General features: G+C 41.1%; 1 protein-coding gene across 1 annotated transcript in view; it reads left to right on the forward strand.

Annotated features, from left to right (window-relative positions):
* The window catches only part of GLG1 (golgi glycoprotein 1), a 162,052-nt gene that overhangs the window by 128,501 nt on the left and 14,621 nt on the right, over positions 1-18,930 (forward strand). Inside the window, exons 8-18 of the mRNA XM_081807360.1 lie at positions 625-839; positions 4,920-5,041; positions 6,526-6,627; positions 8,373-8,526; positions 9,298-9,435; positions 11,668-11,754; positions 13,026-13,088; positions 13,823-13,936; positions 14,985-15,073; positions 16,366-16,483; positions 17,865-17,957. Coding sequence (XP_081663486.1) covers positions 625-839; positions 4,920-5,041; positions 6,526-6,627; positions 8,373-8,526; positions 9,298-9,435; positions 11,668-11,754; positions 13,026-13,088; positions 13,823-13,936; positions 14,985-15,073; positions 16,366-16,483; positions 17,865-17,957 — 1,295 coding nt within the window. The remainder of the gene's footprint in view (positions 1-624; positions 840-4,919; positions 5,042-6,525; positions 6,628-8,372; positions 8,527-9,297; positions 9,436-11,667; positions 11,755-13,025; positions 13,089-13,822; positions 13,937-14,984; positions 15,074-16,365; positions 16,484-17,864; positions 17,958-18,930) is intronic.

Below are 18,930 nucleotides of genomic sequence, written 5' to 3' on the forward strand. Positions count from 1 at the left end.
AAAATTTCTTGGGGCACCTGGGTGGCTCATTTGTTGAGCGTCTGCCTTCGGCTCAGGTCATGATCCTGGGGTCCTGGGACCGAGCCCCGCATCAGGCTCCCTGCTCCGCGGGAAGCCTTCTTATCCCTCTCCCGTTCCCCCTGGTTGTGTTCCCTCTCTCGCTGTGTCTCTCTCTGTCAAATAAATAAATAAAATCTTTAAAAAAAAAATTTATTGGGTTTTCCCAGTTGGCATTTTTAGCTCAAGGAAGGAGGCTAGGGAGGCTATCGTGAATATTTGAAATGTGGTCTTTTTCACAGGCTTTAACTCTGTAGGCCAGTAGGGATTGTTCTTGGCTTTCATTGTTACCCCATAATTATCTTATTGATAAGACTTCCATTGGCACAGCATTTGCATTATTGGTTTAGTAGTATAAAATCTATATAATGCAGAACACTGTCCAGATAAACCCTAGTCTCTGAAGTCTTAAACTCTTAAAGCTCTTTCTGTATTCTAAGCTTTTCAGTCTAGATAATAGCATGACTGGTATATTATATTCTAGAGGAAAACGTGTACTTTTATATGTGGTGATATCTGATTGTAATGCTCACCGTCCATAATGTTGTGACTTAAATCCTAACTTAGGGCGCCAAGTAAGCAGTGAGTGCCAGGGGGAGATGTTAGATTACCGGCGCATGTTGATGGAAGACTTTTCTTTGAGCCCTGAGATCATCCTGAGCTGTCGGGGGGAGATTGAACACCACTGTTCTGGATTACATCGAAAAGGGCGAACTCTGCATTGTCTAATGAAAGTAGTTCGTGGGGAAAAAGGGAACCTCGGAATGAACTGCCAGCAGGCGGTAAGGAAAAATTTTCTACTGCCATTTTGAATGTTACATGCTATCAGCTGAGGAGCCTCTTCCTGACACTGTCCCAGCTTCCTTTATCATCTGGATCATTTGTGACATCACATGAACATTGGGTACTAAGAACCAGACACAGAATATTGTTCAAGCATATCTTAGTAAGAACGTGGAATTTATTACAGGGCAGAAGTTTGAATTCATAAACAATAAATGGAGCTTTGTACTTAAAGAAATAGATCAAATGCATTGTCTGCTAGAGTTTTTAAAGGAAAGATAACTTGCTAGATGGAATTTCTAAACTCAGAACCAAGGTGAACCAGGTCATGGTAAAACAGAAAACGTCCTCTACCAAAAGAGGATTTGCCTATCTCTATAGATTTGATTGAGTTGAGGCTGAAAGAGAGCTGTAACGAATTGAAATTTTCTAAGAGTTTCTTTTTATTACTGATGTGCAGCATACCATGAATTCCTGGTCTGAAGGATCAAGAGAGCATGTCATTTTCAAAATCACACCATCTGTCTTGTTACAGTAGGGCAACTGTGCATGGAAGGGCCTTTCTTTCTCTGTCCCCAAACTCTACCATCAGTTCTATAAAGATATTTGGAAAAAATTAGTGTACTTCTTGGGAAGATAAAGTTATTTTTTTTCTTTTTTCTTTTTTTTTAAAGATAAAGTTATTCTTGCTCCAGGGTTCATGAACAGTTTGAATAACTACAGATCAGGGACATAATATACAGTTAACAAAATACTATAGATGCAGCGCATCTGTTTCATTACCATTGTCCATATTTATTGCTTTTTACTGAATAAGAGTCCTTGAACAATTCTCAGTACCAAATGCAACATTGGTACCCTGTAAAGTGTACTCCATACATCCCTTAGAATGCACAAAAGATATCATTTGGTTTTGTATCCTAAATTAGGAAGTTGAGGCTCTTTTCTCAGTGAAAGTTTAGAAAACCACAATTCAGTTGGTCTTTTATTTTGTTGGCATTTTTGTTAAAAATTGAGTATTTCAGAAAATCACAATTTTACAGTCTGAAACAAAATTCCCATTGAATTTTGATATGGAGTAAAATTTCATCTTAGCTCCTGTTACTCACCCTGACCCAGAGTAGACAGTAAATTTTACATCCTGTGGTGGAGGAAGTGGAGAAATAAGTAGGCTCTTCTCCAAAATCCCAAACCCAGCTAGAAGGAAGGCTTCTGGAATCTGCTGTGGCTTTAGTTGGCACAGTGTAGCTCCTCAGGAGCAGTCCTTGCTGGTGATTACCCTAGGAAACCTCTGTGACAATATGTATGGGCCTCAGACCAAGAATGAATCAAGACAGCCATATTTGCATCTCATCCTTTAATGCAGCATGTAAAGGAGAGGGAGGTGGTCATGAATAAAACTGTCTTTTTACTGAGGCTACACTTTTACCAAGGTGTAGAGAAAAAAGAGGAGAAATTGGTTTAACTATTTGATGGCATCTACCTCCAGGGCTTTTAAAAATTTAGCTTGTTAAAAAGAACTAGTGAGTCAACTTGAAAGATAAATAAGGACCACCCATCTCATCCTTTGTGCCTAGAAGAAAAGTGGGTTCTAAACCTAGAGATTAGTCTCAAATAATGAAGTACGTGGTTTTGCCCACATTAATTAAGTTTAGCCAACTGGGAAAGAAACACTTTATTTTTTTTAGTCTTTGCTCACAAATATTGAAGGAGTAAATGATCCAAATGGAGAATATTTTCCTTAGTCTTCTTCCACTACATTATCCATCCTCAATCAAGTGGAAGAATGTTTTGAAATAATTTATTTTGAGTAGGTTTCTTTCTTTCTTTTTCAAAGTTTGCTTCCTTGATAGAGTAAGCTTCCATGCCTGTCTGTGGTTGGCCTCTGATTTTCCCCATTCTCTGCTTGGTGATGCTTTGACTCCGTGATCTCTCAACAAATAGTAAACTGTGAAACATGTGGATAATTTTTATCTTAATGAGTACATACTTTTCCAGTTGTACCGTAATCATGAACTTATTAAATTCTTTTCAGTTATGACTGAGCGCCTCTGGGCCCAGTCTCTCTCTGACCAAAGATGACTGTGCAGTGTATTCTCTAGACTGATTGTTTGTCAGAAGCATTTCCCCAGGTTTTTCCTGAGCAGTCAGGGGCTGGAATGAATATACAATCATGTGGCAATTCATGTTCTTAGTGTTTATTTCCTACACTGCTGTCCCTGGATTCCAGAGCGGCAATGATCCCTTGAGCTGTTAGCCCACAGGAGTCTGTAGGGCATTCATTGTCTCCTTTTAGGAGCTGCAGTCTGGTGCATTCATTGTGAATTCTCAAAGTTTGCCTGTCACTTGTAGATATTTAACAAATACACTTCTTGCAGAGAGTTCCAGATTCCCATGATACTTATAACTTCCCTCAGAAGAAGGTGTAAATATTTTGGTCTTTGTCAGCAAGCGTCATTACTAAAACTGGTAGTGATCTATCAACTAACCACAGCATTTTGTAGCTTCTCCAAATTGCCATCAAGAATTGGTATAAATAACTTCCATCCCAGAATATTGGAAATCTTTTCTGTTTCTCTCATCTTGATTGTTGATGTTCGGATAGACAGAATTGGGATTTTCTTTTTTCATTTCCTTTTGATGTGTGTGCTCTGATCAATGTGTGATGGGGTCATTGCTTTCATATGAGCCCCTGTGGGATTGTAGGTCACGTGTATGAGGATCAGAGAAGGCTCTCCTCCAGAGGCTAAATCTGTGACACAAAAAGAGGGCTCCAGTTCTTTAACTTGGAAAAAAGGGAACCCAAACCAGAAAGATTATAGTTTCCAAATTTGCTTTCTGATATTTAAGATTCCCACCCCAAAACACCATCTGCTATCCATCTGTACTAATAATGATCTTTTAATACATAGAATGCTTTGCTATTTATACAACCTTCTCCTGTATATTACTCTTTCTTGTAATCCTATTCATTTCAAGAAACTGCAGCTAGAGGTTAATCATGCCCATGTTCTCAGAGCTAATATCTGGCAGAGCCAGAACTATTAATAGAACTCAGGTCTTCTGATCCTTAATTTAGAGCTTTTTCTTCTGTGCCCCAGCTGCTTTCTCCTCAAAGACAGGAGAAAAGAGGCACGTCTTCTCATGCTTTGACTTTGTTCCATGGACAGAGGATGGATCAAGCAGAAATAAATGTTAAAGAAAATACCCTCATTTTCAACTGCATGATGACAAGTATTTTTCTGGATATATATAACGAGCAAGCTGTGGTTTACCTCTTGGTTGTATAAAAGATAATTGAGGAAAAATGGGAGTTATAAGTATTGTATTCTTGGTTTTTGTAATTGATATTTCTTTCAAGTTAAATGAAATCTCTCTTCTGTTTTTAATAACTTGGAGCATGCTTGTTTTAATGCCAATGTATTGGCATCAAAATTCAAATTCTAGATTCTTAATGACCCAAATAGGTTTCTTTCTTTTTTTTTTTTTTTAATATTTTATTTATTTATCTGACAGAGACACAGCGAGAGAGGGAACACAAGCAGGGGGAGTGGGAGAGGGAGAAGCAGGCTTCCCGCTGAGCAGGGAGCCTGATGCGGGGGCTCGATCCCAGGACCCCGGGATCATGACCTGAGCCGAAGGTAGACGCTTAACGACTGAGCCACCCAGGTGCCCCCCAAATAGGTTTCTAACTGGAAATGTCTTCTATTTACCCTTCTCCACTCAATTCTGACTTGGCCGTGTCAGATTTAGCAATCTGATTAACAGTCAGGCAGACATGAAGGAAAAGGCAGCCTTTATATTGTAAAGACCTTTTGCTTTGCAAATGTCCAGGAATGGTCCAGACAGGTAGGCAAGCAATCCCCCACCATGGCTAAAACAGAAGAACTTGCACTCAAGACAGAGAAACCATTTGGAAAGTATTTGGCAGGAGCTCTTGAGCTTGGCCAGTGACAATTGTAGTACCTTGTTAAAAGTCCACTGTGATGTACCAGACTGAGTAATTATTTGAAGAGATGACATTGCTCTTCCCTGATGTATAAGTGACTTTCTCCTTTCTTAATTTTTTTTAAATCCAGCTGCAAACACTGATTCAGGAGACTGACCCTGGTGCAGATTACCGCATTGATAGAGCCCTGAATGAAGCTTGTGAATCTGTAATACAGACAGCCTGCAAACACATAAGATCGGGAGACCCAATGTAGGTTATCTTATTTGGGGTATTGATTCAGATTGTATTTTATTTGGCAGTGTAGCATTGGGAACATTCCTTGAAATGACTTTTGGATGGTTTTAACATCTTAACTAAAATTGTGATAAACAGAACATAGCAACTTTGTTAAAACTAATATTGGAATTGAGACCTCGGCTCTGCCTCATCCATGATGTAGATACCTAGACCCAGCTTTGTGATGACTGTGACTAAGCATGTATGGGCCTGTACATTAGGTCACTGATTAATTCCATTTAATGGTCAAATAAAAAACAAGAGAGAGAAACACTCAGGATAAAGTGACACATACTTTGTCTCTATACTTTCATCCTATTTGTGTATTGACTCATTAGCCACATTGGCTACTTGATCATTATTAAAAATTCATTAATTATGTTGAAATAAAAAACAAATGTTGTGGTTGGAGGATGTAATCATGGACAAAATGAACTCTGAAGTTGCACCCAAGATTTAGGAAGCTGTAAAATGCTATAATAAAGTATTTGAATCTCATGCAGTAGTTTTATTCCATATGATGCACAAACAGCTCTTAAAACCAGGTTGCAAGTAAAGAACAGGTTTCCCATTCTGCAGAAATCTTTATAGCCTGCAGCCAGCAGTACCCAACAATAAAATGAATGCAGTTGATGTTTGTCATCATGCTGCTATGCATATACTCCTGCTGTTCATGCTGTGGCAGGGGGTTAAAAAAAGGTATTCTTCTTTAAAGCTTTTTGTGCAGTTGGAGAAGATAGACAAACACAGTGAAGACTAATTAAGAATATTTACCAATATAAAAATAACTGCATCAAGCATGAGGGGTCAGGGGTGAGGGAGGGAAGGGGAGAACTGCTACAGCTGAAAATCATTTGAAGATACTATCAATCAAATGCAGTGTGTGGACCTTTTCTGGGTCCTGGTTTGAACGAACATATAAAAAGGCATAAGATAATTGCAAAAAAAATTTGAAAACTAATAGGATATCACATGACATTAAGGATTTTTAAAATTAATTTCTTTTGGTAGATTATGGTATTATGTCTTTGTAGAGAAACATGCTCAAGAATTTATGAAGAAAATGATATGGTATCTGGGATTTGCTTCAAAATATCAACAAGGGGAGGTGTAGAATTAAAACAAACTTGGCCATAGGTTGATAAAGCTATGGGAAGGGAAGGTGGCTATTAGGATTCTGTACTTTTGTATGTGTTGGAAAATTTTTCTAATAAACAGTTAAAAATAAAGCAACTGCACACAAATCTTAGTTAAGCCAAGTCCCAGGTGCCGTGTGGCCCTGAAGTTGAGAGAAGGCATAGTCACTATCAGACTGTTAATTTGAATTATTCTCAGAGAATTAAATCCCCGACTGCCCTCAAAAATAGCTCAAGGGCTTTTTCTACAGACCAAGGAAATACTACTGATGTGAGAGTTCCAAACCCGTTGTTAGAATTTCATCCCTGTTTTATGCCCAGGATCCTCTCATGCTTGATGGAACACTTATACACAGAGAAAATGGTGGAAGATTGTGAGCACCGTCTATTAGAACTGCAGTATTTCATCTCTCGAGATTGGAAGTGAGTATTTTGAAGCCAGAGTCAAGTGTAAGCCTCAGCCTGTTCTCCTGTTTAGTCAGGATCTCCTCTATGGTTTGAAATAATCAGTAAGAACATGTTTTTCTTAAGTTCTGGGATGGCTGACACACTCCAATCCCCTGAAGAACCTTTCTTGCTTTCAGAATTGTATCTAAAAGCTGAGGCAGCCCTTGCAGGTCTGCCCCATGTGTCCCCATTCACTACAGCTTTGGAAGTGAGAGTCACATGTTTCTGATACCACAGACATCCATCCTCAAAGAACTTGGACACCTGTGGGGCAGCAGAAACATCTTCAGATAGGTCTCTAAGAGATAATAGTGCGTTTTTATTTTTACTGATTTGCACTGGATATGGGAATTTGTTTTTATTTCTTTAACTATTCAAAGTTATTGAATTTTCTATCTTAAGAGGCTCTTATCAGTAAATGACAACTTGATTCTCTAATTCTCTTCTCATACTGTTAGCCAAAAACGGGTGGGGGTGGGGATGAAATAGGAGAAGGATCTGTGTTATAGTCAGAATCACTATAACTTATTTGCTTCACTGCCCTCCTCTTTCCATGTTTTAGTTTGCCTTCCACCCGCAGAGCAGCCGGTACCCGGCCACTTGGGAAGCTGGCTGTTCCTCCTGCTTCCATGGAAGCTCAGCTGCTTCCTAACCACTGGAGTTTTCTGGTGATTGAATATATTACTCACATACTTTACTAGAAAGGGATGATTCAGAAGATTCAGTGTATTTTTTTTAAGATTTTATTTATTTTTATTTTGAGAGAGCACACGAGCAGGGGGACCGGCAGAGGGAGAGGGAGAAAATCTCAGGCAGATTCCATACTGAGTGCAGAGCCCACTGTGGGGCTCGATCTCATGACCCTGAGATCATGACCTGAGCCTAAACCAAGAGTTGGGCACTCAACCGACTGAGCGTCCCAGGCACCCCAGATTCAATGTATTTTTATTTCTGTTCCCTCAAATTAGCTCTGGAAAGGACTAAAGAAAACTGTGTGGGAATTTCTCCGTACTTTCTCAGGCCATCTAAACCAAAATAACAGGGTTTATTGAGTTTATTGCTGTAATCAAAATCATCTTATTTCCTCTTCTGTAACTCCTTCACCCATGATCAAAAAATGCTTCACAGGCTTAAAAGCTACTCATTAAGTGTTAGCCTTTCTCCTTCCATTCAGTAGCTCTCCCCCAAAGTTGACATTATGATGTGGATAGAATTAAGCATCCATTGGTCTGATCTGGAGAAGCAGCAGGCTCATTGCTTTAATCCATTGTCTCCAGAGTTCAAAGTTAAATGTCAAGTTTTTTTAAGTTAATAAGCATATTCAAGCAAACTAAAAACATGACTGCCTTACCTGGCATGGGCAAAAGAAGAACAGTTTGACTAGAAGGCAACTCAAGTGGGAGATTCTGTTTATCTTGCCATTTCCTGATCTTATTGAATCTCGTATAACAGAATTGAATTTCATTCACTCTTAGAGAAACAGTATTGAATGAAGAGTTGTGAGCTGCCTGGTGATAGCTACAGGCCTCATTGTCTCATTTCAGCCAGGGCATGTTAGTGCTCAGTCTGCTGTAATGTTGTGCATCTTATGTAGCTACCATGGCCTCCCTGAAGTGGAACTTAAAGCTTCTACACCAAAGTCACCAGACTTCTACCGATTGACCACTGTGTGTTCCTGAAGAACAAAGTTCAGGAATATCTTTTAACTCTTAACCTTATAGGCTGGACCCTGTCTTATACCGCAAGTGCCAGGGAGATGCATCTCGTCTTTGCCACACCCATGGCTGGAATGAAACCAGTGAACTTATGCCTCCTGGAGCTGTGTTCTCTTGCTTGTATAGACACGCCTACCGCACTGAGGAACAGGGCAGGAGGGTATGCACTCAATATTGACTTCATTTCTTCTTGTCAACCATTTGTTTTTGAATTAGTTTGCTGTGTATTGTTCTGATTTCTGCCATCGTAGGAAACTTTATCAGTGTATCTGGCGGGGAAGGGTTGCTGTACTTCTGGGAACTTCATTCAGTGAGTGTCCATAGAGTTGCTTCACCAGCTTTCCATCTGATTTTACGTTTTCAACAAAGTATTTCAACAGAATGTTAGGGGACATTTCCAGGTTTTCTTTAAATTACTAAAATCTAAATGACAAATAGACAACTAAATATTGCTGCCCTAACTTCATTTAGCTTTAAAGATCCATTAGAAACTCTTAACCAGGATACAGATGGCTTTTGGGCTTGTTCAGAGTTTAGGTAAATTTGAATTCAGTGTTCCTGACCCAAGTGCACGTTCTCTCCTGAACAGGAGCTGGTATTCTACTCTACATTCATGGGGTAGTAGCAGATTAGTTATGCTAAACAAAAAATATAAATCCAGTTCACTTTTTATCCACATACTCTGAGAAAAGGATGTTGTTTCATTCAGTATATTAGAAAATGTTGAATGTAGGATCTCCTTCCTAGAGGTATGGGTTTGTAGAAGCCTCCTAGAAGATTTAATCCTCACTTTGGACGAGATTGGGGGTATAAAGTTTGTACAAATAACTGTAACATTATTAGTTTCCTGACAACAGATTTCCTTTATGTAGTGTCTTTTTGTCTTGGTTCTGGTACTTTTAAAGTAATTTGCTTATTCTCTCTTATGTAGCTGTCTCGGGAGTGCCGAGCTGAAGTTCAAAGAATCCTACACCAACGTGCCATGGATGTTAAGCTAGATCCCGCCCTCCAGGATAAGTGCCTGATTGATTTGGGAAAGTGGTGCAGTGAAAAAACAGAGACTGGACAGGTAGCTGACATAGCTATACCTGTTCACCTTATAGTAGTAGTAGTAGTAATAATAATAATAATATTCATGATGAACATTTTACATAGAGTACAAACACCATAAAATGCATCTCTATTTTTGTTACATTATTCAATGTCTTCTTCATAAGAAATCCTAAGGAAAATTTTCTATTTGGTCTCTATGTCAGGAATAATTATACTTTTCCAAAGCATTTGGTTTGTTCATATATTATGGTTACTATATTTTGTAAATGATTATTTTCCCTCTTTGTGTTGCCTCTTAAAAAACTGGATCCAAAGGTATGGCCTGCCTGTAGCAAGTATATAAGATTTTATGGTAGGCATTTGTGTACCAAGCTTACTGCTAGCTCCATCCCACTTTCTTTACCATATTTTCTTTTCCTATTTATTAACTTGTTTTAAATTTATTTTATATTGCCTTTTTTTTTCTTTTCTCACCTTAATAAGGTACATTAAAGTCCTTTTGAGAGAAGGCAGGGTATCAACATAAACATATATAAATACTAGCATGCGTGAATAGTGTGCATGCCCTACAGTAGTCCTACAAGATATGGAGGAATGGGAATTATTTTTTCCATTTAGTAATTGACAAAATTGAGGCCCATGGGAGTGAAGTGTATTGACTTCCTTACCTAATAATCAGGTCTAATCCTAGCTAGACATCCAGTCCATTGTCTTAGAACCTCTCCATACAGGAAAGTGTAGAGAAGAAGGAGCCCCCAAGACTTACATGCATTCTATGAATGGTTCCTAAAGACTTTGTGCCTGGTTTAAAACTTAGAAAAGCTATATTAGTGCATTCTAGCGAATTGAGTTAGGAGGGAGCTTGTCTTCTGTCTTAAGGCAGGGAAACCAAGCATCGAGGAATAACTACTTGTTAAAGCTCCAGTAATACTAGAACAAGGTGTGAACTCACGTTTCCAAGTTCCGCTCTTACTACTACAAAACACCCTCTGTGATTAAACTACCAACAACTCACCACGAGCAGGATTTGGGCATTTAAGAAGCAGCATGGCTTACTACTCAGATCTGTTAGCCCTGCCAATACCGTTTTCAGTAGTCTGTTTCCTGGGCCTGCTGCAGTTCTGTCAAGTTTATTGTGAGAAAATGCCTGCAGTTGAGCTTTCTGCTGCCTTTGTCTAATGAAACAAAGGATATGGTCATATGGAATCCCAGAAAACGGTTTCCTTTCACACCCCTTCAAAGTCACATTGAGAAGGCTGCACTGTATTGCAGCCCATCACCGTGAAGCTCCACTTAGGAAAGGATTCTGTGAATGGGATTTTTCCCTTAGCCATTTCTCTTACTCCAAAGGTTTTATGCATTTTCCTTCAGGGGTCCCCCCCCCTTCTGGCCATTGTATAACTCCTACAACCCTGCTTGTCTGTTCCAATTCTAATTCTAAAACAGAGATTCTTGCAGAATACTAAGTTAAACTTGATCCTTTAATAGAGTCCTTTGCCGAGAAATAGCTGTTGATATGCTTTGGGAAAGTGAGCTTCTGTTCTACTTAAAGCCTCTAAGTTTCTAAAAGGAATAGTAATGGATTGCTGCTACAGGGTCACTCCAGGTCAGGTTCCAAAGCCCAGACAAGATAGCTTTTAGATGTCCAAACCATAGTGTGTTCACTTGCTTTGCAGTTTCCCTCAGAATCCTTCTGTGTGGGCCAGGGTTAGAATCCCAGGTTTGACTTGCAGGAGCTCTCAGCTCTATGCTGGGTTTTGGACTTTGGGTCTGGACCTACTTTGCTCATGAAGAGTCTTAAAATATTCCATGTCTTTCTACTGTGAATTTGTTGTTCACTGATTATTATCGACATGCAGATTTAAAATGGGAGCAAATATATCAAAACACAGATTTAAAAAAATGGTATGACAGGTTGTTGATGGCATAGAATAAAGGCCTGATAAAATTTTTAGATGCTGAGGACATCTGAGCATTGATTCTTGTTGGACTTACCGATTTGGCCTTCTGGAGGATTTGTGTGGCTATTGTACCCCCTTGACTCTCTTAACCACCCTGTTACATCAAGTACTTATCTTCTCAACAGTCCCGGTTTGGGGACTCAAATAAAGCTTTAGTGTTCTGTTCAGTGAAATAGTTTTAAGAAGAAAAGGAGGACCACTGAAATGGAGGTAGACACTGTTCTCTCGGCTTCCCTTGTTCATTTATATAATTGAAAAATGCCAAGGGATTGCTTTCTTATTTGCAGGAGCTTGAGTGCCTCCAGGACCACCTTGACGACCTGGCTGTAGAGTGCAGAGATATAGTCGGCAACCTCACCGAGTTAGAATCCGAGGTAAGCGGCTTGCGGCTCATAGACCGTGGGCATCCTGTCAGCGGCCCATCCTCTTTTCTCAGTCCTGCCCTTTCTTGGCCCCCGAGAGTGCCCATTCCCTCTGTTGACTTCACAAAGAAGTATATTTTGTTGCTTCCTGAACCCCTTTCCTTATCTCTCCAGAGAAATATTCTATATACTTAGCCCTTTGGTTTTCTTCATAAATTAGAATTATCACAGTGATTAGACCAATCTTTTTCCTCCCCTTTAAGAAAAGATAGCAGCTGTGCTTCAGATCTCTTAATCACATGCAAGACTAGTCCAAGCATTCCTGTTCCTGTTCTCTTATCTTAGCTCTTTCAATTAGGTTATCTGGTAATGTTTGTGTCATCAATAATAAAATAAAAGCCTGGGACTTCCACTTAAACGTGGAAGACCGAATACGTGTGTTTATCCCTGTTTCATCCAGAAACCCACAGAAATATTAAAAAAGAAATTAGAAAGTCTCATAAGCATAGACATATTATTTAGAAATACAGAGAGCATTACTGGGGAGGGAGCAGCTAAAAATGTTAAAATTGTCCTTTGGGGGCAGAAATTAGGGAAATGGGGGATTGCTCTTTTTTTTTTTTTATCTTAAGCCTTTTAGGAACCGTTTGAATTGTCAAAATTGGCATTATGTAAAATTACATTTCCCAACTAGTCTTTTTTTTTCTTTCTTTCTATTTTTCAAAAGTTTATTGCTGCTTTCATCTTCTGTCGTCTGCCTTCTCCCATTCTCGTTGTCCTTGTGAGCTTATGAGGACATTCTGGGGTGTGTCACTTTTTAAAGGAAGATGTTATTTCAGCAGCTAGTGCTGCACAGAGGTTACTGTCTGCTTAAAGACATTTGTGTATATTCCCCAGAGGCAGTGGTTTGTCATCTGTTTTATGAGCTTATAAACTAAAGACAGATGTCATTTACCCGTATTTTCATTTTGAACTGCTTAGCCATTTGGAAAAACTCCAAAGGCTGAACTCTAGTATTACTGTTAAATGTTTTTTCTCTGCACTGTTCTTAATTCTGCCTTCTCTTTTTTGCTCAGGCTCAAGGGGTATCTGCCTCTAGATCAACTTGCCTTTCAGAATGTAATGGAGGAGCAATTCTGTCTGTGCCGGGGCTATCTAACCTAAAGACTACATCTAGAATTATTTGCCCATCAGTTGCTACTGATTCAGAAACACAAACTGCCACTCTTGCCACAACTAGCTCTTTCTGAAGCAGAATTATTAATATGTTTAATCTTCTACAGGACATTCAAATAGAAGCCTTGCTGATGAGAGCCTGTGAGCCCATAATTCAGAACTTTTGCCATGTAAGTAATGTCTGGAGAAACGGATGAGGAACAGAACCAAATTCACTAGGACTTTGACCCTCAAGTATATTGCACTTAACCTCTGCAGCATACATGACTCCTAAGCGATAGATTGACAAGTTAAAGTTGAAAATGTAAACAGATTAAGAGGGGGTGCCACCATCCTGGGAAACCTTACCTGATTATGCTTGGTGGATGCCCTGGTATGTACTTAGCAGCAGTTGTAGAGATGCCCTTCATAGGGGTGGGGCAGGCCCTACTGAGCACGGCTGAGCTGCTTCCAGTACCTTAGCCAGGGTTTGTTAGCAGTGATAATAGCTTCTCCTTGTCAACTGAATGAATTCTGTTACTGTATTACTTGATTCAGCTATTGAAGTAGCTAAATTGTGGGGGTGAAACCATGCAGGAACCATAATAAGGGTCTGACCATCAGGAGGCAGTGTTGGGTGTGATCCTGAAAGCCAGCTGCTGGCGTCATGGGGGGAAAGGAGTGAAAGCCCTGCACAGTATATGTTCTTGTTGGAGCTTTGTGTGGGGCAACTTGCTCTGCAACTTTTAGTCCACTGAATGTTTATCCCTTATAATTTCTCAGACTGATTTTGATATAATTTATGATGTATCATGTTGGGGAAGTCTCTAGAATCAGTCTAGTTTTCATTTTTTTATGAACTGGGGTGCAGGATTTGTTCATTAATTATTAGAAATGAAGTGTAAGTGTGCACTGCCTTCCCCAGGATGTGGCAGATAACCAGATCGACTCTGGGGACCTGATGGAGTGTCTCATTCAGAACAAACACCAGAAGGATATGAATGAGAAGTGTGCCATTGGAGTCACCCACTTCCAGCTGGTCAGTAACGCCAGGCAAACCCTGTCTCGGCTGCTTGGGTGGTTCTGAATTCCTTTCTCTTCCAGAGCATCAGAGCACCTGTTCTGTGAGAAATCATTTGTTCCAAATATGCCCTTCTCCAGTTCTCAAAAAACGTGGTCTTTATCCACTATGGCCAGGAACAATGGTAGGCTCTGGGACTGCAGTGCTAAGTAAGATGGAGTCTGTACCCTTAGGGAATGGGCAGCTCAGTGGGAATAGAGATGAGTCACATTGCTTGCTTTTGTAAGGTATGTTAGCTTTTGCTTACACAGCTAGTATCAGTGGGATCTGCTGTTTTGTGTCTCTGTTCAGTGCAGCAGTCCAAATGTCTATCAGTACACTAGACCCTAAGCCGTATTCTCTTTTAAATCATACTACCATACCAGGTCTGATATCCAAATAAGGTTAAACTGTACTCTTCAAAGTTGGCACAGATCTAAAGGAAGTGATTCTGGTAAAGCAAGCACTTCCTTCCCAGGAGGATGAAATCTGTCATCTGTGTAAAATTGACCTCTTCTTGGGGCCTTTGGCCTATCATTTGCCTTTACCAAATGATATTGAGGGCCTCTGAGGGCACTGGAGACAGTGGGCTCCTTGGACAGACAAACCCTGCCCTTGTCAATTCTATGTTTTAGTAAGAGAAAGACACAAAAACACGTTTACACATAAATACAGTCTCAGGTGGGCCTATGAAGAAAAATAAAGTCACCTACGGGCTGGAGGGTGAAGGAGAAAGGGGGCTTCAGAAGGAGGTCTTTGAATAGAAGTGCCTAGGAGGTGACGGAGCAAACCATGGGAGATCTAGGAGAAGAGCCCTTTTGGCAGAGGGAGCAGCATGATTGGAATGGTAGGGAAGCCAGAGGGGCCATAGCAGAGGGAGGACTGGGGAGGTGGGCAGGTCCTGAAGCCTGAGATGGAAGGTGAGTTGCACAGGGCCTAGAAGGTGGGCTTCTGCAGTCTCTGTGAGCACTGCTGATGTGGAACTTGCTAGAGAGCTGCTGATTTTCTTTCTCATTGTCTTTCTCAGGTGCAGATGAAGGATTTTCGTTTCTCTTACAAGTTTAAAATGGCCTGCAAGGAGGATGTGTTGAAACTTTGCCCCAACATAAAAAAGAAGTATGTAGCTTTTACTTGATTCGTTCTGCTTCCCTAAAGTCTGGACAAATATCCTGTGTTCTGGTAGGATTAGCCTTGGAGGCCGGCACACTCCCTTGGTGGTGTGGCCAAGTACTTGGATTGTGTGGCCAGATCATCTTTATAGTTGCCTGGAGCCACAGGGGGCACAGGTGGTTCTGACATGGAGAGGCCTGGAAGCTAAAGGGCCGATTTTAATGTTCCCAGGTCCAGGCTGTCTGACTGAGGAAGCAGATTCAGATTGCACACTTAGAGGAGCAAGTTGCAGTGTGAATGAGAGGTTAACTCACTTCCTCCCGACATCATTCCATGATGTCAGCTCTTCCGGAGAGCAGCAGGGGCTTGTACTGAGTTAAGAGGTCTAGTGAACAAACAAAAACTTGATTCATTTAAGAATTAGGTCTCAATGAGGAAAGTGATGAGCTTTCACAGCATGGCTGCCCCAATTCTTCGATCTCACTCTGTTGCAAAGGTATATTTCTTTTTTCTTTTTTCTTTTTTTTTTTAAAGATTTTATTTATTTAGGGGCGTCTGAGTGGCTCAGTTGGTTAAGCATCTGCCTTTGGCTCAGGTCGTGACCCCAGTGTCCTGGGATCGATCCTGCCGCTCCCCCTGCTTGTGCTCTCCCTCTCTCTGTCAAATAAATAAAATTGATTTTATTTATTTATTTATTTGACAGAGAGAGACACAGCGAGAGAGGGAACCAAGCAGAGGGAGTGGGAGAGGGAGAAGCAGGCTTCCTGCTGAGCAGGGGGCCCGATGGCGGGGCTCGATCCCAGGACCCTGGGACCATGACCTGAGCCGAAGGCAGACGCTTAACTACTGAGCCACCCAGGCGCCCCTGCAAAGGCACATTTCTAGAACACATTTCCCTCGTATAAACCAAGTTCCCATTTTGCTTAGGTTTCTGTACCTTTCAGAAATGAATTTTACCTTTCATCAAAAACACAGTCCAGAGTTAAGAGCAGCATTCCCCCCTGGTCACATATTTGTAACAAAACAAGCATTGAACTGTCCTTGCATACATGTCCACTCTCTGGCCTCCCTGCCAGTCAGGAATGTAGTCCGCCTTCAGACGTTTGTAATATACACAGTCAAATTACTGCTTTCAGCACTCTGTAAACACAGTGGGACTTCTAGAAAGGGCATTCAGAAGCATGGTAAAGGGGGTCATGCACTCTGGGGTGGTGATCCAGCCCCTGCCCCAGCCTCGCTCTGGGCTCTCTGCCCTCGTGTGGCTCCAGCCAGTCTCAGCCTTCTCCTTCCCTTGGCAGGGTGGACGTGGTGATCTGCCTGAGCACGACTGTGCGCAATGACACTCTCCAGGAGGCCAAGGAGCACAGGGTGTCCCTGAAGTGCCGCAAGCAGCTGCGGGTGGAGGAGCTAGAGATGGTAACGCCTCGTAGCATGGCCTCTGGGGCCCAGAAACACAGGGGCAGGCTCTAGAAAGTTGGGTGAAGGGTGAGGGCAAATTGGAAGATTTTAGCCACTACTGTGATTGTTAAAACTTGGAGCCTTGTGCTAAAATTTGCCATGGACAGCTTCTTGCTTCACTTTTCCTAACCGATAAAATATTTTGACCACGTGTCACTGGAAGTTCAGCTGTAAGAATGTTATACAATCGTTGCATCAGTAATGCCCTCAAGGATCAAGGGTCTTTCCCTATTGTTTCTGCTGTTTGTGGCACCAGCTTCATTGCAAGGCTGGTTTCCCTCATGTTGGCTGCTTGCAGTAGCTGAGCCACCTGCTCCAACATTCCGTCTCCAGCAGCAAAGTAGAACAGGAGAAACCTCCTCCCTTCCTGACAGCCTGTAGCAAGATCCTTCCCTCAGAGAGAGAGAGAGAGAGAAAGAGTGTGTGTCTGTGTGTGTGTGTGTGTTTGGTTTCTTTGTTTTTGTTTTTGTTTTTTGAGTGAGAGCATGAGCCGGGCCGAGGCGCTGAGCAGGGAGCCTGACATGGGGCTTGATCCCAAGTCAGACGCTTAACTGACTGAGCCACCCAAGCACCCCTCCCTCAATTTTCATCTTTCAGTTTGAGATCTGTGCCCACTCCCTGACCAACAGCAGTCTCCAGGGGAGTGCCGTGCACTGATGAGCTTACAGATCCTGAGGTGAGACAGCTGTTCGCAAGTCAGCTGCAGTGTGCACTGTAAAAGGAAACTTCTTACTTTACTTTTGAGGTTAAACCATGTTAAGAAAACAGCTAAAAATATGTTTAATATGTTCTGTATTGTGAATCATACTTCACCTCAGTCTAAGCAAAATCTAGTAATGAATACTGACCACCAATAATATCGCAAAAGGTGCATTACCAGATTTTCCCATAGGGCGGGAGTGATTCAATGCTAATTATGTTTAAGTGGAGCTAGCCTTGATGTCCAGTTACAATTGAGACTTTGGGTCCCTAGCTTTGAACCTTGCCCTTTCGATAAAATAATAAAAGTAGAACCCTACATTTATATGATGGTTTTGACTTTCTGAAGTGGTTTCCACATCATATGATCTAATTTCATTTCACAGCAGTCCTGTGAAGGGGCCGGGCAGGTGACAGCATTTTGTTTTGCAAAGAAAGCCCAAGGCCATCTAGTTAGTCAGTGGCAGGAATGAAACTAAATCCAAGCTTTCCTTGTGCTGTGGTGGCCACACTGCTGCTGCTTTGCTGGGTAAGAGTTGTGGTCACTAGACAAGATCCGGTCAACACATGAGTATGTAGAACATTTGACATCCCAGTTTAGAATAAGCTCCTTTTTCCATGCTGGCTCCCTCCCGTGCAGACCGAGGACATCCGTCTGGAACCAGATCTGTATGAAGCTTGCAAGACTGACATCAAGAACTACTGTTCCACTGTGCAGTATGGCAATGCTCAGGTGACTGTTTTTATTTTCTAATTGTGAAAATGGGAAGGTAACATTTTAATAATTAATTCTTTGCTGGTGGGATGAGCCTCCTCACATTCTCTCCAGCCTAATCACCCCCTCCTAAGCTATATCAGCCTTCTCCCAAAGGAAGTTCCTTACCTGCATTGTCTTCCCTCTTTCAGGTTACCTTGTCCTTTCCCACCATGTCTTCCTGAGAAGCTCTTCCTGATCCTTCAAATGCTTCCTCCTCTCCATAGCTTTCCTAACACCGTGCACCTCCAAAATTGATTAGTCCCTTATTCTGTGCCCATTACACAGAAGTTCTTAACTAGTTCTTACTCTGTTAACATAAGAGTCACCTGGGAAACTTTGTTTCCTTAATGCACAGAACAGGGCCCTACCCAGAATTGTCAGGAATGAAGTGCAAACGAGTGATTTTTTTCTTTCAATGTTCTTCCAGTGATTCAGCTACCTTTTCTGTGTAGTTCAGGGCATTGCCATAGGGCTTTAGCCTCAGTTATTGTTTTTTCAAACACTGCCCTTTCCTTCCTTCTGGAACATCTGAATCTGTCCTCCATGTCTCTTTTTCTTTCATACTTTCCATTTCTTTGTTGTTTGTACTGCATTGAGGTAATTCCTCAGTTCCACTTTGCAGAGAAAACATGTATTCTTTAGTTCTGTCCGTTCTGCTCTTTAGAGAGACCACCTGTTGGGTTTTATTTTTTGTTTCCAAGATCCATAATTGGTTCTTTTCACAACCATCTGTTCTTGATTCTGATTTACCATTTCTTTCTGTATTATTCTAAGGATATTAAATGCATTTTTTAAATTGATCTATTACTTTTCCCTCTCAGTTATTTGGTGATTTTTGGTTGTGCCTTAAAGATTTCCTAGAAGTCTCCTGACCTTATCTATAGCCCTAGTTACTACAGCTTCCCGTCTGTTTCCCTTCTTTATCATTTGTTTATAATATCTAAAAGGT

The sequence above is a fragment of the Leptonychotes weddellii genome, chromosome 16 (assembly GCF_054177405.1).
Source record: "Leptonychotes weddellii isolate Sample4059 chromosome 16, ASM5417740v2, whole genome shotgun sequence".
In the NCBI taxonomy this organism is placed as follows: domain Eukaryota; kingdom Metazoa; phylum Chordata; class Mammalia; order Carnivora; family Phocidae; genus Leptonychotes; species Leptonychotes weddellii.